The following is a 17,752-nucleotide window of genomic DNA, read 5'->3' on the forward strand; positions in this document are numbered from 1 at the left end:
GGAAAAGGTCAACAAAGAGCTAAAGAAGAAGATAAGCCAAGCACCAGTTCTCACATTGCGAAACTTGCAACGACCCTTTGAAGTGGAGACAAATGCAAGTGGGTATGAAATGGGAGTTGTCTTGATGCAAGGGGGAAGGCCTGTATGCTACCATTCTAAAGTATTTCATGGGGCAATCCTTAACTACCATACCTATGACAAGTAACTCTATGACATGTTGCAAGATGTGAAGAATTGGAAGAAACATTTGATGGGAAAGGAGACAATAATCCATACAGATCACCGGCCGTTACAGTACTTTCAGGCCTAGAGTAGGCTACAACAGACCAAGCATTACAATTCGATGGGGTTTTTACAAAAATTTCATTTTGTGATCAAGTATAAGAAGGGAAGCACAAACAAATTGGCCGACATGCTCTTAAGGCCACCCACATCAAAAATCACAGCTTTAGGGACTCTTATACTTATGGAGCCATTCACCCATGATGCATTCCGAGAGGCATATTCAGAAGATGAGGAATTTAATAAGGTTTATCAACAGTTGTAAAGTCAGATTCATGTGCATGATGGCGATAACACGGTTGACTACCATCTCCAGGATGGGTTACTCTACAGGTTGGATAACTTATGTGTTCCTAAAGGTGAGCGATTGTAGCTGATCAGAGAGGCTCACACCTCCAAGGTTGCAGAGCACTTTGGTGTGGTGAAGACCATGGCTAACTTGTAGATGTATGTGTATTGGCCCAAGATGCAAGAGCATGTAGCTAGGTTCATAAGAGGATTCATGCTTTATTGTACCAACAAGCTTAGCAATAGGAAATAGGGTCTATATCATCCCTTTCCTATACCTACTTGTCCTTGGGAAAGAATTTCCATGGACTTTGTGGGAGGTTTACCGAACTAGGAAGGGACCTGACTACCTGTTCATGGTAGTCGACAAGTTCAACAAGATGTGTGTTCTGATGCCCTCTAAAAAGACCATCAACAAGCAAGAAGAAAAAACGTGTTCTTTGGACAGGTCTGGGTGCACTTTGGGATACAAAGGAGCATCATTTCAGATAGGGATACAAGTTTTCTTAGTGCATTCTGGACTACATTGTGGGAGAGTAGGGACACAAAGCTGAATATATCTACAACATTCCATCCACATACAGATGGGAAAACATAAGTAAATCAATAGGACTTTGGTGCAACTTTTGAGGGTATACAACTAGAATCATCCGAAGACTTGGGATTGAAAATATGGTATATATATAACATTCTTACAACAAATCAGTCCACACTTCTACATGAAAGTCCCCATTTGAGACTTGTTTTGGATATTTTCCACCTTCACCTTTGGATATTATGTATGGGAAACAAGGAGGTGTGGGGGAATACCTTATAGGAGATGCTTTGAGGGGTACAAAATTTGTAGAGAAGATCAAGCACATCCATCTACAGGTACTAGAAACACTGCAAAAGTCACAGGAGAAGTCTAAGGTCGGGCATGATCAACACAAAACAAAGAAGTCATTCAAGGTGGGAGACAGAGTATGGTTACAGTTGAACACGGAGAGGTTACATGGGTCTGGTAAGAAAATCAAGGCTTTGAGGTATGGTCCCTTTGAGATACTAGAAAAGGTGGTGATAATGCATATCGACTCATTTTACCACCATATATGTGCATTTACTCAATTGTGAATGTAAAGAATCTAAAATTCTATGAGCCTTCCATGCTAGATCAGGAAGAGGAACAGGTCCTACATCCTATGGAGGATTTGGCACTAGATGCCGAGGCAGAGTAGACAAAAGATAAAATTTTGCAGAAGAGGTCTAGAACTATAAGACATGGACAACATGAACTTTGGCAGATTAGATTGGAGGGACAAATTTCAGGCAAAGCTAAATGGTACACTAGAGAGAAGGTGGAGGAAAAATTCCCTTACCTCATTCAGTAGAAGCATTTAGGGACCAAAAGCCTCCAAAATGGGGAGGTGTGATCCATATTGGATAATTATAATGTTTATCATCCATCTCAATGCATTTGGAGTGGAAAAAGTGAAGGAATCAACTCACGAGACCGTTTTTTTCGGCATGACCCAGTTTGGCAAAACGAGGTATGAAACTTTCAAGAGCATTTTGAGGCATAAAATGACTCCTTTTGGGGGTAAAACCTTTCCTCTTAAAACTTTCTAACGATGCAAGAAGTGCATCAATCAGAGTCCTTATGCAAAATTTATGCCACTCAGAAGTTGACCTAAATGTTTTCATACCTATAGTTTGGGAGGATGTCGCGTTAGTTCCCATTATTCATGGAAAAGGGGCTAGTCCTGTGATTATGATATGAAAGACTCTAAAAGAGTCTATATTGTAACTTTAGTTAATAGTTGATGTAGTCAAAATTTATTAAGCTATCAGGATGTGTTATAAGCGGACCACTAGGAGGAAGAAGCATTCCATTCTTTCGACATAATTGTTTTCCATACATAAGCAAATACAACCAAGAGAGAGATGAGGTAGAGAAAATAGAGAGGATCTATGCACTGTAGCAGCCCACAAGCCATAAACATTACTTCTTTGTACTTGCAACCATATTTCCATGAAAGAGAAAGAGAGCGAAGTGACCTCACCTTCCAGTTGGGTTTTCTCCCGAAAGGGTTTCCCAAGGAGCATATATGGTGTTTTGTGTGTGTGTGTGTGTGTGTGCTTATTTTTTTGTTCTCTAATTTTCCACATAATTTCCATTCACATGCATGCACCAATTATAATTAAATCTATAGATCTTAAAGTTTTAATAAAAATGTAATAGTGTAGAATCTCATAATTTTATTATAATCTTATCAGATTTGTTGTGATGAACTGTCGAGATGAATATCCACGACAACTTACAGATCACTAGTTAACTTGTTGGTGAATTTGATGATGCTATCCTTTCATAATCTGAGTTTGAGTGAACTATCCACAGGTGGTGCTCCTAAGTATTTTGATAAAAAATCATTAATTTGGAAAACAAACATCTTTGCAACATGTTTCTGCCCAACCAAAGGCATCTTAAAAAAAAACATATGAGATTTAGCTTTGTTTACTTCCATACTCGAGGAAAGAAATAAGTGCTTAAAAATTTGAGAAAATCCTTTGGCTTATTGAATATTTGGAAAATCCATACCCAAGCTATCATTCATAAATTATTGGCATCATAGAGGCTGGTTGTCCCCAAATAGACACAATCCTTTGATTTTTTTCTCCTCGATTTTCGCTTTGGATGCTTAGTCGAGACCCTCTGCTACTATAATAAAGAGAAAGGTGACATCGAATTTCCTTTCCCAATATAGTAAGAGGCCAAAAGGGGTAAAATAGGTGATCTTTTTAGAAAAAAGAGAAGAATGTTGTAGAGATAAGAGCCCTAATCCAACAGTTCTAGCCAGAGTCAAAGCCAAAGGCACAGGGAATTCTGAAGAGATGGCTCCAACTTTATTAAATTCCTTAGAGAGATCAAGTCTTAGAAGCATGCCAGGTTTCTTTGAGGATTTTAAAGAGTGAATGGTTTCATGTGTAATCATTATATCATCCATAATTTGACTCCCCTCCACATAACTAGTTTGTTCCACTGAAATGAGTTAAGGCAGGGTGGGTTTGAGAAAAATGGCTAATATTTTGGTGATCACTTTATAGATTACATTACAAAGAGAAATGGGATAAAATCCAGGTGGGTCCTTGAATTTTTCCTTTTTAGGAACTAAAGTGAAGAAGGTAGTTTCAAGAGCTTTCTAGATGGTTTTCAATCTCCTTGATTCCTCCACTTATTTCAAGATATCATGTTTGATTATTGACCAGCAGACCTGTAAAGTCAGTAGTGAAGTTGTTCAGTCCAAGTGCCTCATTCTGAGGCATATATTTTTACTACCTCTCCTATGTGTTCAATAAATATCTCCTTTAATAGATTTGTGTTCTTCTCTTTGGTGACTAGAGGTGGAACGTTTTGAACTATTTTGTGCATAACCTTGAGAGGTCTGGTTTGGGGTAAGATAATAGCTCTTTATAATATTAAACTAACACATTAGCCATGTCCACATGATCATAAAATTTGACACTTGCCTGATTTTTTAAGGAAGAAATATGATTGTGATGGAAGCAAGTAGTATTTCACTCTTCTTCCTTTAGCCATCTAATTCTATATTTTTTCCCCAAGTATTTCTTCTTGTTCCCTTATTTCTTCAAGTAGAGGGAGAGTACATGATTCCTCTTTTATGATGTCATTTGATCTTCCTTGGTGAATGTATTCTAGTTGGATGTACTCCATTTAGGCTTCTAGGTTCTTTTTGTCTTGAGTGATGTTCTCAATTTTTCCTTTATTATAGGTTTTATGTTGATATTTAATGTGGTTCAACTTCCTTTGTAGGCGAAACGTGGTCGATACTTCCAAGATGGCTAGTTAATCCCACTAATTCTTGATGATTGATTGTAATTTGAGATGTTGGAGCCAAAAACACTCTAGGAAAAAAGGCCTATTTCTGGGGAGGGCTTGATTTTGATGTCTAATTTCATCAACTAGTGATCTGAGCCATGGCTAGGGAGGACAGAGGCCATCATGAAAATTTCCTTAGACATGATATTTTAGATATGAGATACCTATCTAGTTTTGAAGTTATTTGTTGGGAGCCACCTTTGCGGTTGTTCCAAGTATAAGTACCATTGATTGTGCTAAGGTCAACCAAATGAGAAGAATTCGTGACACCTTGGAAGAGGCTAGATTATGTTTCTATATTTCTAACACCACCCTTTTCTTTCTTCTAAATATTTTATCAAACTGCAATCCACCCTAGGATCCAAGATGTCGAGGAGATGAGAAGACTAAGATGCTTGATGGAGTTAATAAAATGCGTCTTGTATCTGGGAAGTGAAGGGTCATAGACATTTTAAAATAAGTTTATGATGATCCTATGAGTTGAAATTGTATAGTGAGAATTCTGAAAGAAGCCAACTTTTTAAAGACAGATACCTCTTGAGAGTTCTAGATGATAGCAAAGCCTCCAGATTGAAATTGGTTGTCAAAATTTATTGATTGGCATCCTTGACCTCATTTTTCTATTAACTTACATACAAATCCATAGGGAGTTTTTTTTTCTTGAATCATCAAGAAGGTTGGATGTTCAGCGAGCCACTTGTCTTTGAGAAACCTATACTTGCACTTGCAATTGAGGCACTGATATTTCCTATTGACACTCTTTTGGGTTACTACCTTGATTTGAGAATGGCTTTGCTTAGTATTTTGACTTGATACTCTGAGACTGAGTTTTTGTATTTATCTTTCCATGCCTTAGCAATGCTTGGGAGGTCCAAGGAATCCAAATCCATTTCTTATGTGCCATCATGATTGTGTGGAAACTTAGAATATTTCTCTAAGGGTTCTTGAGGATTTCAATTCAGGGGTTATAAGGAGGTAATAGGAGGAACATCAGAGGATTCTTTGGGGTTGCTGGTATCATACATGTTTATCTCTTGAGGGGAAGTGTTCGAAGGCAGGGTCCGGGATTTGAGATTGCAAGAAGTTCAAAGTTGTTGCTAGAATAGGGTTTTTACTAGAGTGTGCCTATGAGAGTGATGCTTGGGTCCATAATGATGATTAATCAATCTAGAGAAGCCATCCCAATTTGCATCTTGGAATTGATTTGGAGTGGTCTCAAGAACCAACATGGGGAAATTTATGTAGAGATTCCTCTATTCATGACATCTTGATCAAGGTGGATATTGGTGGAGACCCGCCAATTCCAGTTGGACCCCCACCATTGTTTCTTTCAATTTTCTTAATTGTCACACAATTTACTCTTTTTAGCAGTTTTTCAGGTCCTGAACTTTCGGAGCCGTTTTGAAGCCCTAAAAGATGTTTTTTTTGGAAAACCGAGAGAAACATGGGTCCATGGACTGATATTGCTCATCCCAAAGTTGTAGTCCTCTGATAGATCTTTCTAATAAGGTATTGTGTGCGTCAAACATAGATCATATGCCAAAGTTACGACCCCGGGAAGTTGATGTACCAATTTACCCAAAACGAGGCCCCATAATTTGGCGCTTCATCTCCTAGGGTTAGGCTTTTGGATGTTTAGGGTTTTCTATTGTTTCTCAATAATAAGTAGGCCTTCGAGCCTCATTGTAAGATAGTTCAGAGGCATGTAGGCACCACATCTCTCTGTAGACATAAGCTACCATCGCCCGAGCTAATTTATTTCCATTTCTGTTTGTAAGAATATTTCAGTATTTTACATTAATGAAATGAAGTATTATTTCTGCTGCATCTCTATATGTATGGTTATCTTTGTAATTTGTTGCATTCATGTTTAAATCTAGATCAGTGGTATTAGAGTGGCTTGCTCTTTCTCTGTTTTTGTTTTCATGTCCCCAATGAGGTTGGGATATAAGGAGTTAGGGTTTGAACTGGTCTAACCTTTGCAAGACCAGCCTCACAAATCTCGACGACCTCCCATAGCAGATGAAAAGAAAGACAAGGGGGTAGGAAATCCTATCAAAATCTTGCTCGAAGAGGCCCTCGAGCAACAAAGGAACACAATGATGGACAAATTTGCCCAGATCCTTCAACGGTTGCCTAGGGTGACATATCTACTTTCAGCAACTACTCTGGAAGTGCCACACTCTTTAAGGTACAAGTTAACTTTGACATTCCCATATTTGAGGGTCAGATAGATGCAAACATTGTAGATGAATGGTTAAATATGTTAGAAGGGTATTTTTCTGTTCATGATTTTTTCGGCCGGGAAAAGATTATTTTCGCTCTTCTCAAAGCTGCCTCACACATCAAGGACTAGTGGGAAACCTACTGCGAATAGAAGGATGAAAGTACGGCCTCATTGTTTTCAGTGCACCCACTTGGAATTCATTTCGAAATGCCATCAAGGAGCAGTACTACCCTGTCAGAAGCTACAAGGATAAATACATAAAGTGGACCACGCTGCAGCAGGGAAGGGACCAAGACGTGCTGAACTTTACCAATATTTTTCATACCCTTCGCACAAAGTTGGGTATCAAGGATTCTGAGCTGCATTTGTTACTCAAATACCGCAGCTACCTACATAGGTACATCCAGGACGAGATGGAGTTCTTGGACATCTCCTTGTTCGGCATGGCGTACCGATATGCTGTCAAGATCAAGCAGAAGTTTAAACAGAAGAAGCGAGACTTTGGATTTTCAAATCCGAAACAAGGGAAAGGCGCCCCCAAACTACTGAAAAAAGGACAAAGCCAAAGCGGGGTGGCCCAGGACAACCTTCCAAAGCTGCAAGCAAAGAACAACGTTGCGAAGCCAAAGAAGGACATGAAAAGTGGTGTGAGTTCCATAAGAGCTCCACTCACAACACAAGTGAGTGTCGGGCTAAGAAGTCACTAGTGGTCGAGCTAATGTCTTTGGAATTAGATGCATGTTTCGACTCTTAGTTAGAACCCAATAAGGGGAATGAAAAAGGGAAGCAGATTATTGATGCGAATCCCAACACCACCGTTGCTAACACGAAGATCCAGAAGGAGGAACCCGAATATCCAGAGGAGGAGGAGTGCCTCTTCCACTCCAAAATGTGGGTAAAGGGCTCCCCGCTACAGTTCATTATCAACAGCGAGAGCCAAAAAAACCTCATTTCTGCAGAGGTCATGTAGCGTCTAGGCTTACCGACCACAACACATCCACAACCATACACCATCAGGGGGCTTCACTAAGGATGAGATCTTCGCGTGAGCCAGCAGTGTCGCCTTCCATACAACATCAAGCCCTTCATGAATGATGTATTATGTGACTTTGCTCCCCTTGATGTTTGTGATGTATTATTAGGCCAACCTTACTTGTGGAAGCGACATGCTGTGTATGAGTCAAGGCCTCGTGCTATTATTGTTACTTTGGGAAATAAGTTGTATAGGATACCAGAGGTAGCACCGCCTATCACCATCTCTTTGGTTACTGCAAAACAATGCAGTAAGCTCATTTCCAAAACCAGGAAATTTGTTTTCTTGATGATATGCCCTCAAGGAAAGAAGAAGACAGTGGCCACGACCTCCAGACAGGGCCCCTCCACACGACAACTACACATGGACAAGGTTGTGGAGGAGTACGAGGACATCTTAACCTCCCCCGTAGGGGTTCCTCTACACTGTCAGGTCAAGCACTCCATTGATATGACCCTAGGTGTGCCGTTGACCAATGGACCAATCTATCGGTGCTCCATTTGGGAGAACGATGAAATCAAGAGGCAAATTCAGGAGCAGTTACAAAAAGGTCACATCCGACTTAGTTCATCGCCCTGTGGGATCTTGATCGTGTTGGTACAGAAGAAGGATGGGACTTGGAGGCTTTGTATTGACTATCAGGCATTGAACAAGATCACTGTCCAGAATAGGTACTTGATCACATGGATTGATGACCTTTTGGACCAATTGAAGGGGACAAAATATTTCAGCAAGATTGATTTGAAGTCAGGATATCACCAGGTACCAATCAAACCCTCCGATGTCTGGAAGACTGCCTTCAAAGCCAAGGAGGGCATTTTCAAATGGTTGGTTATGCCTTTCGGGTTGATGAACGCTTTTGCAACCTTCATGAGGCTAATGGATGACATGTTAGAGCCATTCACCAACTCATTTGTAGTGGTATACTTGGATGACATCTTGATCTTCAGCCAGAGTTGGGAAGATCACCTCCACCACATCCAACAGGTTCTCCAAACACTGCGGCAACACAAGTTATGTGCCAATTTGGAGAAATGCACTTTTGGCATGACCCAAGTTCAATATCTTGGATAAATTATTGATGAATGGGGGGGTGCATGTGGATCCAACCAAGATCCAAGTCATTCGGGATTTGCCATCTCTAACCACTCTGACAGAGCTTCGCAGCTTTTTGGGTCTTGCCAACTTCTACCGCAGGTTCGTGTTGGGATTTTCTAATATCACTTGGTCCTTGAGTCAAGTCACCAAGGGAGGAGCGAAAGCAAAATTCTTTTGGTCTGAATCTCAACAGAAGGCATTCACAAAGTTGAAACATCGGCTCTGCTCGGCACTAATGCTCGCATTAGCATACTTGCAACAACCATTTGAGATCAAGATAGATGCCTCTGACTATGCTATTGGGGCAGTGTTTACTCAACATGGGCATCTAATGGCATATCACAGTGAGACACTTTCAGACACAGTCCAGAAGTATCCCACTTATGACAAAGAGATGTATTCCATTATGCATGCCTGCTGACAATGGAAGCATTACATTTTAGGGAAGGAAACGGTCATCCACACAGACCACCGACCCCTATAGTCCATACAGACCCAAGGGAAGTTGTAGAATGATTGCCATCAGAAGTGGTCCACATACTTGTAACAGTCCCATTTGAATATCAAGTGTAAGAAGGGCAACACCAATAATGTTGTAGATTGCCTTAGTCGACCAACGATCATGGTGTTAACCACAATTCTCAACTCTTGTGGGCACGAGAGTTTTGATTGGCCACTTCTCCACAAAAGTAACCCAGAATTTGGCCACATATACCAGACACTCTTGGGAGTTCAGCATGTTCCATATTTTCACCTCCAGGATGCCCTGTTATGCCACTTGAGTCACCTTTGTGTTCCTTCAAGCAAGCGTGCCAAGATGATTTGGCAAGCACACTACAGTTGGGCTATTGGGCATTTCGGGGTTAAGAAAATGGTGGCAGTATTGCAGAAGTATTTTTATTGGCCAAATCTTCGACAGGATGTCAGGAATTACATCAGATCCTGCATTGCCTGTACCATTGCCAAACTGAACATCAAGAAGCAAGGCCTCTATACTCCGTTGCCTACCCCTAGTCGACCTTGGGAATCCATCTCCATGGATTACATGTCGGGCCTTCCTTCTACTAAGCATGGAAATGACTGTGTTGTTGTGGTCGTCGACAAGTTCTTGAAGATGGTCATTATGGTGGCCTGCAAGAAGAATATCACAACATAAGCCACTACTAAACTATTATTTGAACAAGTGTGGGTACACTTTGGGTTCCCACAGTCTATCATCTCAAATCGGGATAATAGGTTCCTTAGTACATTTTTTTCTAGTCTTTGGTCGATGATGGACACCAAACTCACTAAGTCCACAACCTTCCATCCCAAAGTGATGACCAGAAAGAGGTTGTCAACAAGATGATCATCCACACTCTGTGAATGTATAACTCAAAGCATCCACGTACATGGGATGAGAGCCTCCCCTATGTTCAACACAACTATAACTGGTCTCTCCACAACTTGACTGGCCATAACCCTTTTCAGGTGGGCTTGGGATTCCAGCCACTATACCCCATTGATGTGGCCATGCCATTTGAAGCTACACAGGTAGATTCGGCTCATGTCCAGTCCAAAACAGATAAGGCAACAAATTCATTAAGCCCCTCCATCATATCCGCTAGCGGGTCCATGAAATTATGGAGAAATCAAATGCCAAGTACAAGTAGCGACATGATCAACATTAGGTGCCACACAAGTTTCAGGTGGGTGACAAAGTCTGGTTGCATTTGCAAAAGGAATTCCTTACCGGAGCCTATCGGAAACCCAAACCACTTTGATATGGTCCTTAAACCATTACCAAGGATGTGGGAGAAAATGAATTTGAGCTCAGCATTCCCCATTCCTTGGCCTACACCCAATGTTCAATGTGGATCGCCTTCGGCCATACTTTTCACCATTACTAGACACATATGACATTGCAAAACATCTCACACCAACAGAGTTAAATCCAGATTGCATGGAACAAACTACAACTGATCGAATCATGGACACATATATCAAGCGCACTCTCCAGCAGAAGATCCAACTATATCGAGTTGTCAAAGCATGCGAACTCCTTCACTAGGGAAAGTGGCTCACCAGGGACCAAGTTCAGCAGAAGTTTCCTCATCTCATGGAGGAACTCAACGCAATGGGGACAATTGCTTCCTAAGGGGGGAGGAATGATCCAGGTGGATATTAGTGGTCACCTGCCAATTCCACTTGGAACCCCACTATTGTTTCTTTCAGTTTTTCAATTCCCTTGATTGTAGCACAATTTACTATTTTTAGAAAATTTTCGGGTCCTGAAATTTTGGAGTCGTTTTGAGGCCCTAAACAACGCTTTTTTGGGAAAACTAGGAGCAAAATCGGCCCATGGACCAAAGTTGCTCATCCCAAAGTTGTATTCCTTGGATAGATCTTTCTAATGAGGTATTGTGTGCGTTAAACAGAGATCGTATGCCAAAGTTATAACCCCAGGAAGTTGATGTACCAATAAAACGGGGCCCATCGTTTGGCGCTTCATCTCCTAGGATTAGGTTTTTGGATGTTTAGGGTTTTCCATTGTTTCTCAACAATAAATAGGCCTTCGAGCCTCATTGTAAGAGAGTTCAGAGGGATGTAGCTGCCACATCTCTCCTCAAAGATAAGCTACCATCGCCCGAGCTAGTTTATTTCCATTTCTGTTTGTAAGTATATTTCAATATTTTACATTAATGAAATGAAGTATTATTTCTGCTGCATCTCTGTATTTATGGTTATCTCTGTAATTTGTTGCGTTCTTGTTTAAATCTGGATCACATCTATGACAACATAATAGAATGTGTTCATAGTCCAAGATTTGCTTCTAGATTTTGTTTTGATAGTAGATGTCAATCGACCAGGTAAGGGGTTTTGAGATATTCATATATGTATATGCACATATAAGATATGCATCTTGCTTGTTTAATAGCTTTCGAGGCTTTGAAAAAATGACCTAGAGCATTTAGGATGCATACTGATATTTATTCATCCGATAATCATATGGGAAAGGAGTACAAGTAGATTCAAACTAAGGCTATCGTAGTATCCTCTTTGTCTAAAACAAATATGTCCTTCCAAAACCTAAGATATAATCTTGCAGAGTTGAAGAAGTATGGTCTATTTCCGAAAAACCTCATCTGATCTTTCACATTGGAAAATATAATGATAAAAAATATTTTTTCCCTCAACTCTAATTTGATCAGTCCCTTTGGCTTCCAATTATGTTGAATTTGGTAGGTGAGGGATAAATTCCTAGGAATTTATTAATTAAAGTTTGACATGTCATGTATTGAATGTACTCCCTAATTCAATTGGAATGCACCTTAAACTTTTGATTTATGGATTCTTTTGGAAGGTGGCTTCCTACAGGTCTTTCGTTAGTTGAATCCTATGTTGAGGATCCTTGTTATGGATTCGAGCCTAGATTTTTTGCAACCTCATCAAGGATAGGATTACTTGATTGACCGAGGTGATAGCCCCATACAATAAATTTTCTATAGGAGGGAGATTCACTCCCTCCCATTTTTCCGACCATGGCAGCAGGAATTGTAGAGACAAAGTGAACAACGGGGGAGACGGTGACAAGGCAGGGTAAGCTTTTTTCAAGTTAAGTTCTTGACATAGCTAGATACAAAAAGTTTAGAAGTTCTGATTGTTTAACTGTATTGATTAATTCTTATTTATGATTAGAAGGTTCATTTGATAAATAACAAGTACCATTTACTTTAGTATATGTCTTATTTTAAGTTAGGATTTCAATTTCAAGTTTCTTTAAATACAAGCATTTATGTTTTAAGAAAATTCCTTTTTGAAGTTAGTTATACTAAAAGTACATACATTTCAATCCCTAATTACAATATTGGTTCATGACCCCAAGCTCAACCTAAAATGAACAACCTAACCTTACGCATTAAATCCCCACTTAGGTCCATAACAATATTGTATCTAAGTTAGGTTTGTGGGAATAAGAATCCAAGTAATTTGTCACAACCCTTCACATTTGAAACATATTGGTTGAATAAAATATGATCCGTAGACTTTCTTGAATATTCCACTGGACAATTTGTCACAACATATTTGATGAAATTATACTTAAAATATGAAATCTACATTATGAGGGTTAATTTCTCCTTAGATTTTTGGATTCATTGATTACTATGTTATGTTTATACATGCAATAGGTTAAATATGTAGACAATAGATTAAAAAAAAAAACTTACAAGCCACAATTGAAACAAGATTTAACCTAGGAAACCCTTTTAGGAGAAAACCCAATTGGAAGGTGAGGTTTCTATGCTCTCTTTCTATGAATTGAAATGGATGCAAGTACAAAGAAGTGAGACCTGTAGCATGTGAGCTGCTACAATGCACACACCCTCTATATTTTCTATCTCCATATAGAGTCTCGATTACCCTACTCATTAATGGAATAAATTTCCCTTGAATATAATGGAACCCCTTTTCTTCCTAGTGGCTCAATTATAACGCAACTTGATATCCTATTAATGATTAATTTTGAATCCTTCAACTCTTAACTAGAGTTACAATATCAACTCTTCTAGAGTCTTCTTCATCATGATCATGTAGCTAGTCCATTTTCCATGAATAATGGGGGTTGACATGGCATTCTCTCAAATCATGGTGGTTAAAATAAGAAGGTCAACTTTTTGGTGGCATAACTTTTGCATACAGATTTTGATTGAGGAGATTCTTGCACTGTTGGAAAGGTATTTATGTTTATAATGGTACTATCTGGTGCAATTCTTAAGAGGCAAGGATTTACTCCCAAAAAATTCGATTTGATGCCTTAAATTAATTTTAGAAGGTTTCAAACCCCAATTTTCCAAACAGGGACCCATTAGTAAAAATGGTTGTGTAAGATGATTCCTCCACATTTTCCACTTTGAAAGCATTGGGATGGATGAAAACTAATATAATGATCCTATATATATCACAAATCCCTATTTTGGGAGACTTTTAGTCCCTAAAAGTTTCTACTCATCGATTTTGACCCCATGTCTTTAGCTACAAAAATCCTAGATTTGAAAACCCTACTTACAAATTGGGAGGAAATCCAAAACTTTGGCTCAATTCATTCTTGAAAGAATAATATTGTGAAGTAGAAAGACTTGTACTATGATTGGTCTAGAATGGATTTGTCTTAGATATGATTTGAATTTGTAGTGGGATTGGGAGGCTAGATATCCCAAATCATGACCGTGGTAATCACTGTTTCTCCCAACACAACAACCAACTTGTAGGTTTTAGCAAGTAGTTGATGGACACATAGACGAATACACTGGTGGAAAAACCCATGGATATGGAATATATCCAATTAGCTACATTTTCCTCTATGGTTGCATCTATGATGATCCAGATACCCCAATTAAGATGAATATCCCAAATGAAAAAGCATAGGCCACAAAAATAAGGAACAAGTGTTGCAAAATAATCCTGAGTAGAGGTATTACCATGGAAATGGCAGTGAAAATCTTATGCAAGAACAATGTCCATAGGGCTCTGCATACGTCACCCTCTCTGCAATGTCGATCACTATACCATCGAGCACTAAGTGAAGATGGTATCCGAATGTTGAAGATGCTCCTTCTTCTTTTAAATTTCCAACTTTATCCATATTCCTGTTCATTTTCAAATTTTGATTAACACACATAATCATATAGTCTGTAGACATTGTTTCAAGGTATCCGACAATGTATAACATGAATACAAATGGGTATTCCTTGTCACTCAATTTATCAAATGTCTCACTGGAATCGCTCAAGAAATGCATGAGAGTAGTTCCCATGAACACCCCTGTCACGAATTGAGTTCCCAACATTAGAAAAATATCATTCTATTTGCAGACATAGGGAGAAATTCCCCTTGCAAAAGTCCCAAAAAAGACAATTATCAAACACCAAAATTTCACGATAATCAAACTTCTCGCTCTCAAATTGGGCTCATGATCACCATGATCAGCATCATCATCACTATGTTCCATTGTGTGACAAGGAAGTAAGAAACTCATTGATAGCAACATTACAAGGAAAACCTATTTGGACTTAGAGAAAGGCATTAGAGCAGCCATGACAATGCTAATAAATCCAAATCTATTGATAAAATGCAAGTGTGGATAGGGCTTCTGGAGTGTTCTAAGCGGAAAAACGAGCATAAATCTTAAACAAATATTGTTAGACCAAAGAACAACATGCATAGTAATGCCCAAAATAGTAGGAGGTTTCTGCATATAAAACGAAGACATGGATGGTAGGGATACTAGATTGATGTTCTAAAAAAGGTAGAGGAATTTCTGAGTGAGAATAACTAGCTTTGCATGTGAAACAAAGACAGGGATGGTATGGATACTAAATTGATGTTCTAAAAAAGGTAGAGAAATTTCTAAGTGAGAATAACTAGCTTTGATACCACTATTATACTGTGCAGACCAAAATGAAATAGAAATATGAATACTTTATTACTCAAATAATACACATATTAATACATTGTGTGGTCATGTCATTTCAAACAAGGAACACATCTCCTTAAACTAAGTTGTATAATATACCTTTCAACAAAAAAAAACATATATTAAAAATAAAAAAACACATCAGTGATACTATCAATATTGAAATTGAAATGACAAAATTCTCTATTTGACATAAATGTTGGGGAGAAATTACAAAACTCTATCTTTAGAGATTAATTTAACTAGTCACATTTCAAAACTCATTTAGCAAACATGGTAAGGCATAGACTTACCATGTATATGGTGTAATATACACCAAGATATTATAAATTTATGAAATGTGAAGACTTTTATAGGCTTATACTTCACATTTTGAGAACATAACATTGCTTTTTATCATAACTTTGATGTTAAGACTTTTGCAAACTTATATTTCACATTTTGAAAACATAACAATTTTTTTTACTATATAATAATGTTTTTTACTATAAATTTGATAGGTTGAAATTATCGTTCAGAGGTGTTTTATAATTTGATCTATAATTGCTTTCCACATTTTAATATAAAGGAGATGTGTAATTCTTTTGTTAGTCAATACACAATTAACTCTTCATATCTAATACACAATTGATTCCTCACATCTAAAAAATATTACAATTTAATTCCAAAAAGACATATAATTCATTTTATGGTCAATTAATACATAATATTTAAAAATATATATTAATAACAAAATAACTATTTTAGTATTAGTTATTCTCACAGATACAGATAGATTTATGTTCACTCTAGATTCATATTAATTTTTTAACAACATAAATTTATGTTAAAACTAGATCTATCTAATATTGAGAAAGATTACATCTATACCTTTTTTTAATTATAAATATATAAATTCTCTAATAATGAATAAATTTGTAATTATAATAATAACAATAATTATTATTATTATTATATCGAAATTTATGCGGATTTAATTTGATTTGCGCTATTTTATGAGATTGTTTATCTCTTAAAAGATGGTTTCATACATCTATTTATAAAATTCGAATATAAAACCTACCAAACTATAAATATATAAATGGAAAACTTATTTCGAAATTGTACAAAATATTCCAAACTATAAATATATAATTGGAAAACTTATTTGAAAATTGTACAAAATATTATATAGCATCTTATCATTGTGGAGAGACTTCTAACGAAAACACTTCAAATTTAAATAACTATGGACCTGCGAAGATCAACCTGAGCCGCAGTGACCTTAGGGGCCATCAAATTCTTGAATTCAAGAAAGTCCAAGAGCCCGTTGGAGTCTGAATCATATGTGCATATCATCTACTGGCAAATAGCCAGCTCTTCACCCTGCATGAACCCTAAATTGCACAGCACCACTTGAAGCTCTGTGGAAGAGATGAAACCATCGTTATTCGTATCATACACCTTGAACGCTTCCATCAAATCTTCAGATCCAATTTCGCCATTGCTGAATTCACCTTCCGATCTCTCCTCGAAAACAGAGTGACAGAGGCCAACAAATCCATGAAATCTCAAGCTACCATTTTCGCTCTCACACAATGGTATAACCAGATATTTCAAATCTTCTTCTGAAATTTCCATTCCAAGCCTTTTCAGGTAACGATTCATTTCAGTTACAGTCACCCTCTCGTCCCCATTTTCGTCCACAGTCTCAAACAGTCTGCGAATGCTATCAATATCTATGGAAATCACCATTGTTTTTTTTCTGCGTATGGAAAACACCATTGTTACTGTAAAGTGTCTGGAAAAATATCGTGCAAACTTTCAGATGTTAAAATATCTCTGGATAGAAAACACATACGAAAAACTAGATCACTTTATATCGATTCTGGCTCTGCTTCGAGGTGGTTGGAGACGAAGAAAATCTGAATTCGATTCCAAATGAGACTGGAAAATTGTGGAAATGAAATTACGGAGAGGCTTCTCGATGGAATGCACCCACGGCATGTTGGCGGGCGCCGGCGCCGCGTGTGGCAATAAATCGAAGGACCCAGTCCCTAGGTTGGAAAGTTAGAATATAGAGAACAATCTAATTCACGGATGAGTCGTCTTTAAAGTGATTTCTTTTTGGTTTTTTTGGTTTTAATTTCTCTAAATGCTCAATCTATATAGTTAAAAATGTTGGAGTCACTATTGCCGTTACACTAAAATTCGCAGGTGTTACATCAAAACTCGCAGGTGTTAGTAAACAGATACATCGCTAGTGTTAAGCACATACCACGAAACACACGGGAGCCTTGACCTTGTACACCGCCATTAATGGGGATCCAACAATCTCTCCCCAAGGCAAGCTCGAGACCTCTGGCTCTGATACCACTTGTTGAGTCACGATTGCCGTTACACCAAAACCCGCAGGTGTTAGTAAATAGAGACATTGCTAGTGTTAACCACATGCCACGAAACACACGGGAGCGTTGACCTTCTACGCTGCCATTAACAAGGAACCAATAAAAA

At 38.2% G+C, this 17,752-nt stretch overlaps 1 protein-coding gene across 1 annotated transcript; it reads right to left on the reverse strand.

The window, feature by feature from the left end:
* Nucleotides 1–16,597: 16,597 nt before the first annotated feature.
* LOC149224426 (calmodulin-like protein 3) lies at nucleotides 16,598–17,245 on the reverse strand. The gene is made up of 2 exons (XM_089388180.1): nucleotides 17,115–17,245; nucleotides 16,598–17,003 (listed from the first exon to the last, which is right to left on the reverse strand). The coding sequence occupies exons 1-2, from the start codon at nucleotides 17,243–17,245 to the stop codon at nucleotides 16,598–16,600; spliced, it is 537 nt and encodes a 178-aa protein (XP_089244306.1).
* Between the last annotated feature and the right edge of the window lie 507 nt (nucleotides 17,246–17,752).

The sequence above is a fragment of the Pinus tabuliformis genome, chromosome Q, assembly GCF_031772625.1.
Source record: "Pinus tabuliformis cultivar Carrire ecotype Pingquan chromosome Q, CPIR1, whole genome shotgun sequence".
Taxonomy (NCBI): domain Eukaryota; kingdom Viridiplantae; phylum Streptophyta; class Pinopsida; order Pinales; family Pinaceae; genus Pinus; species Pinus tabuliformis.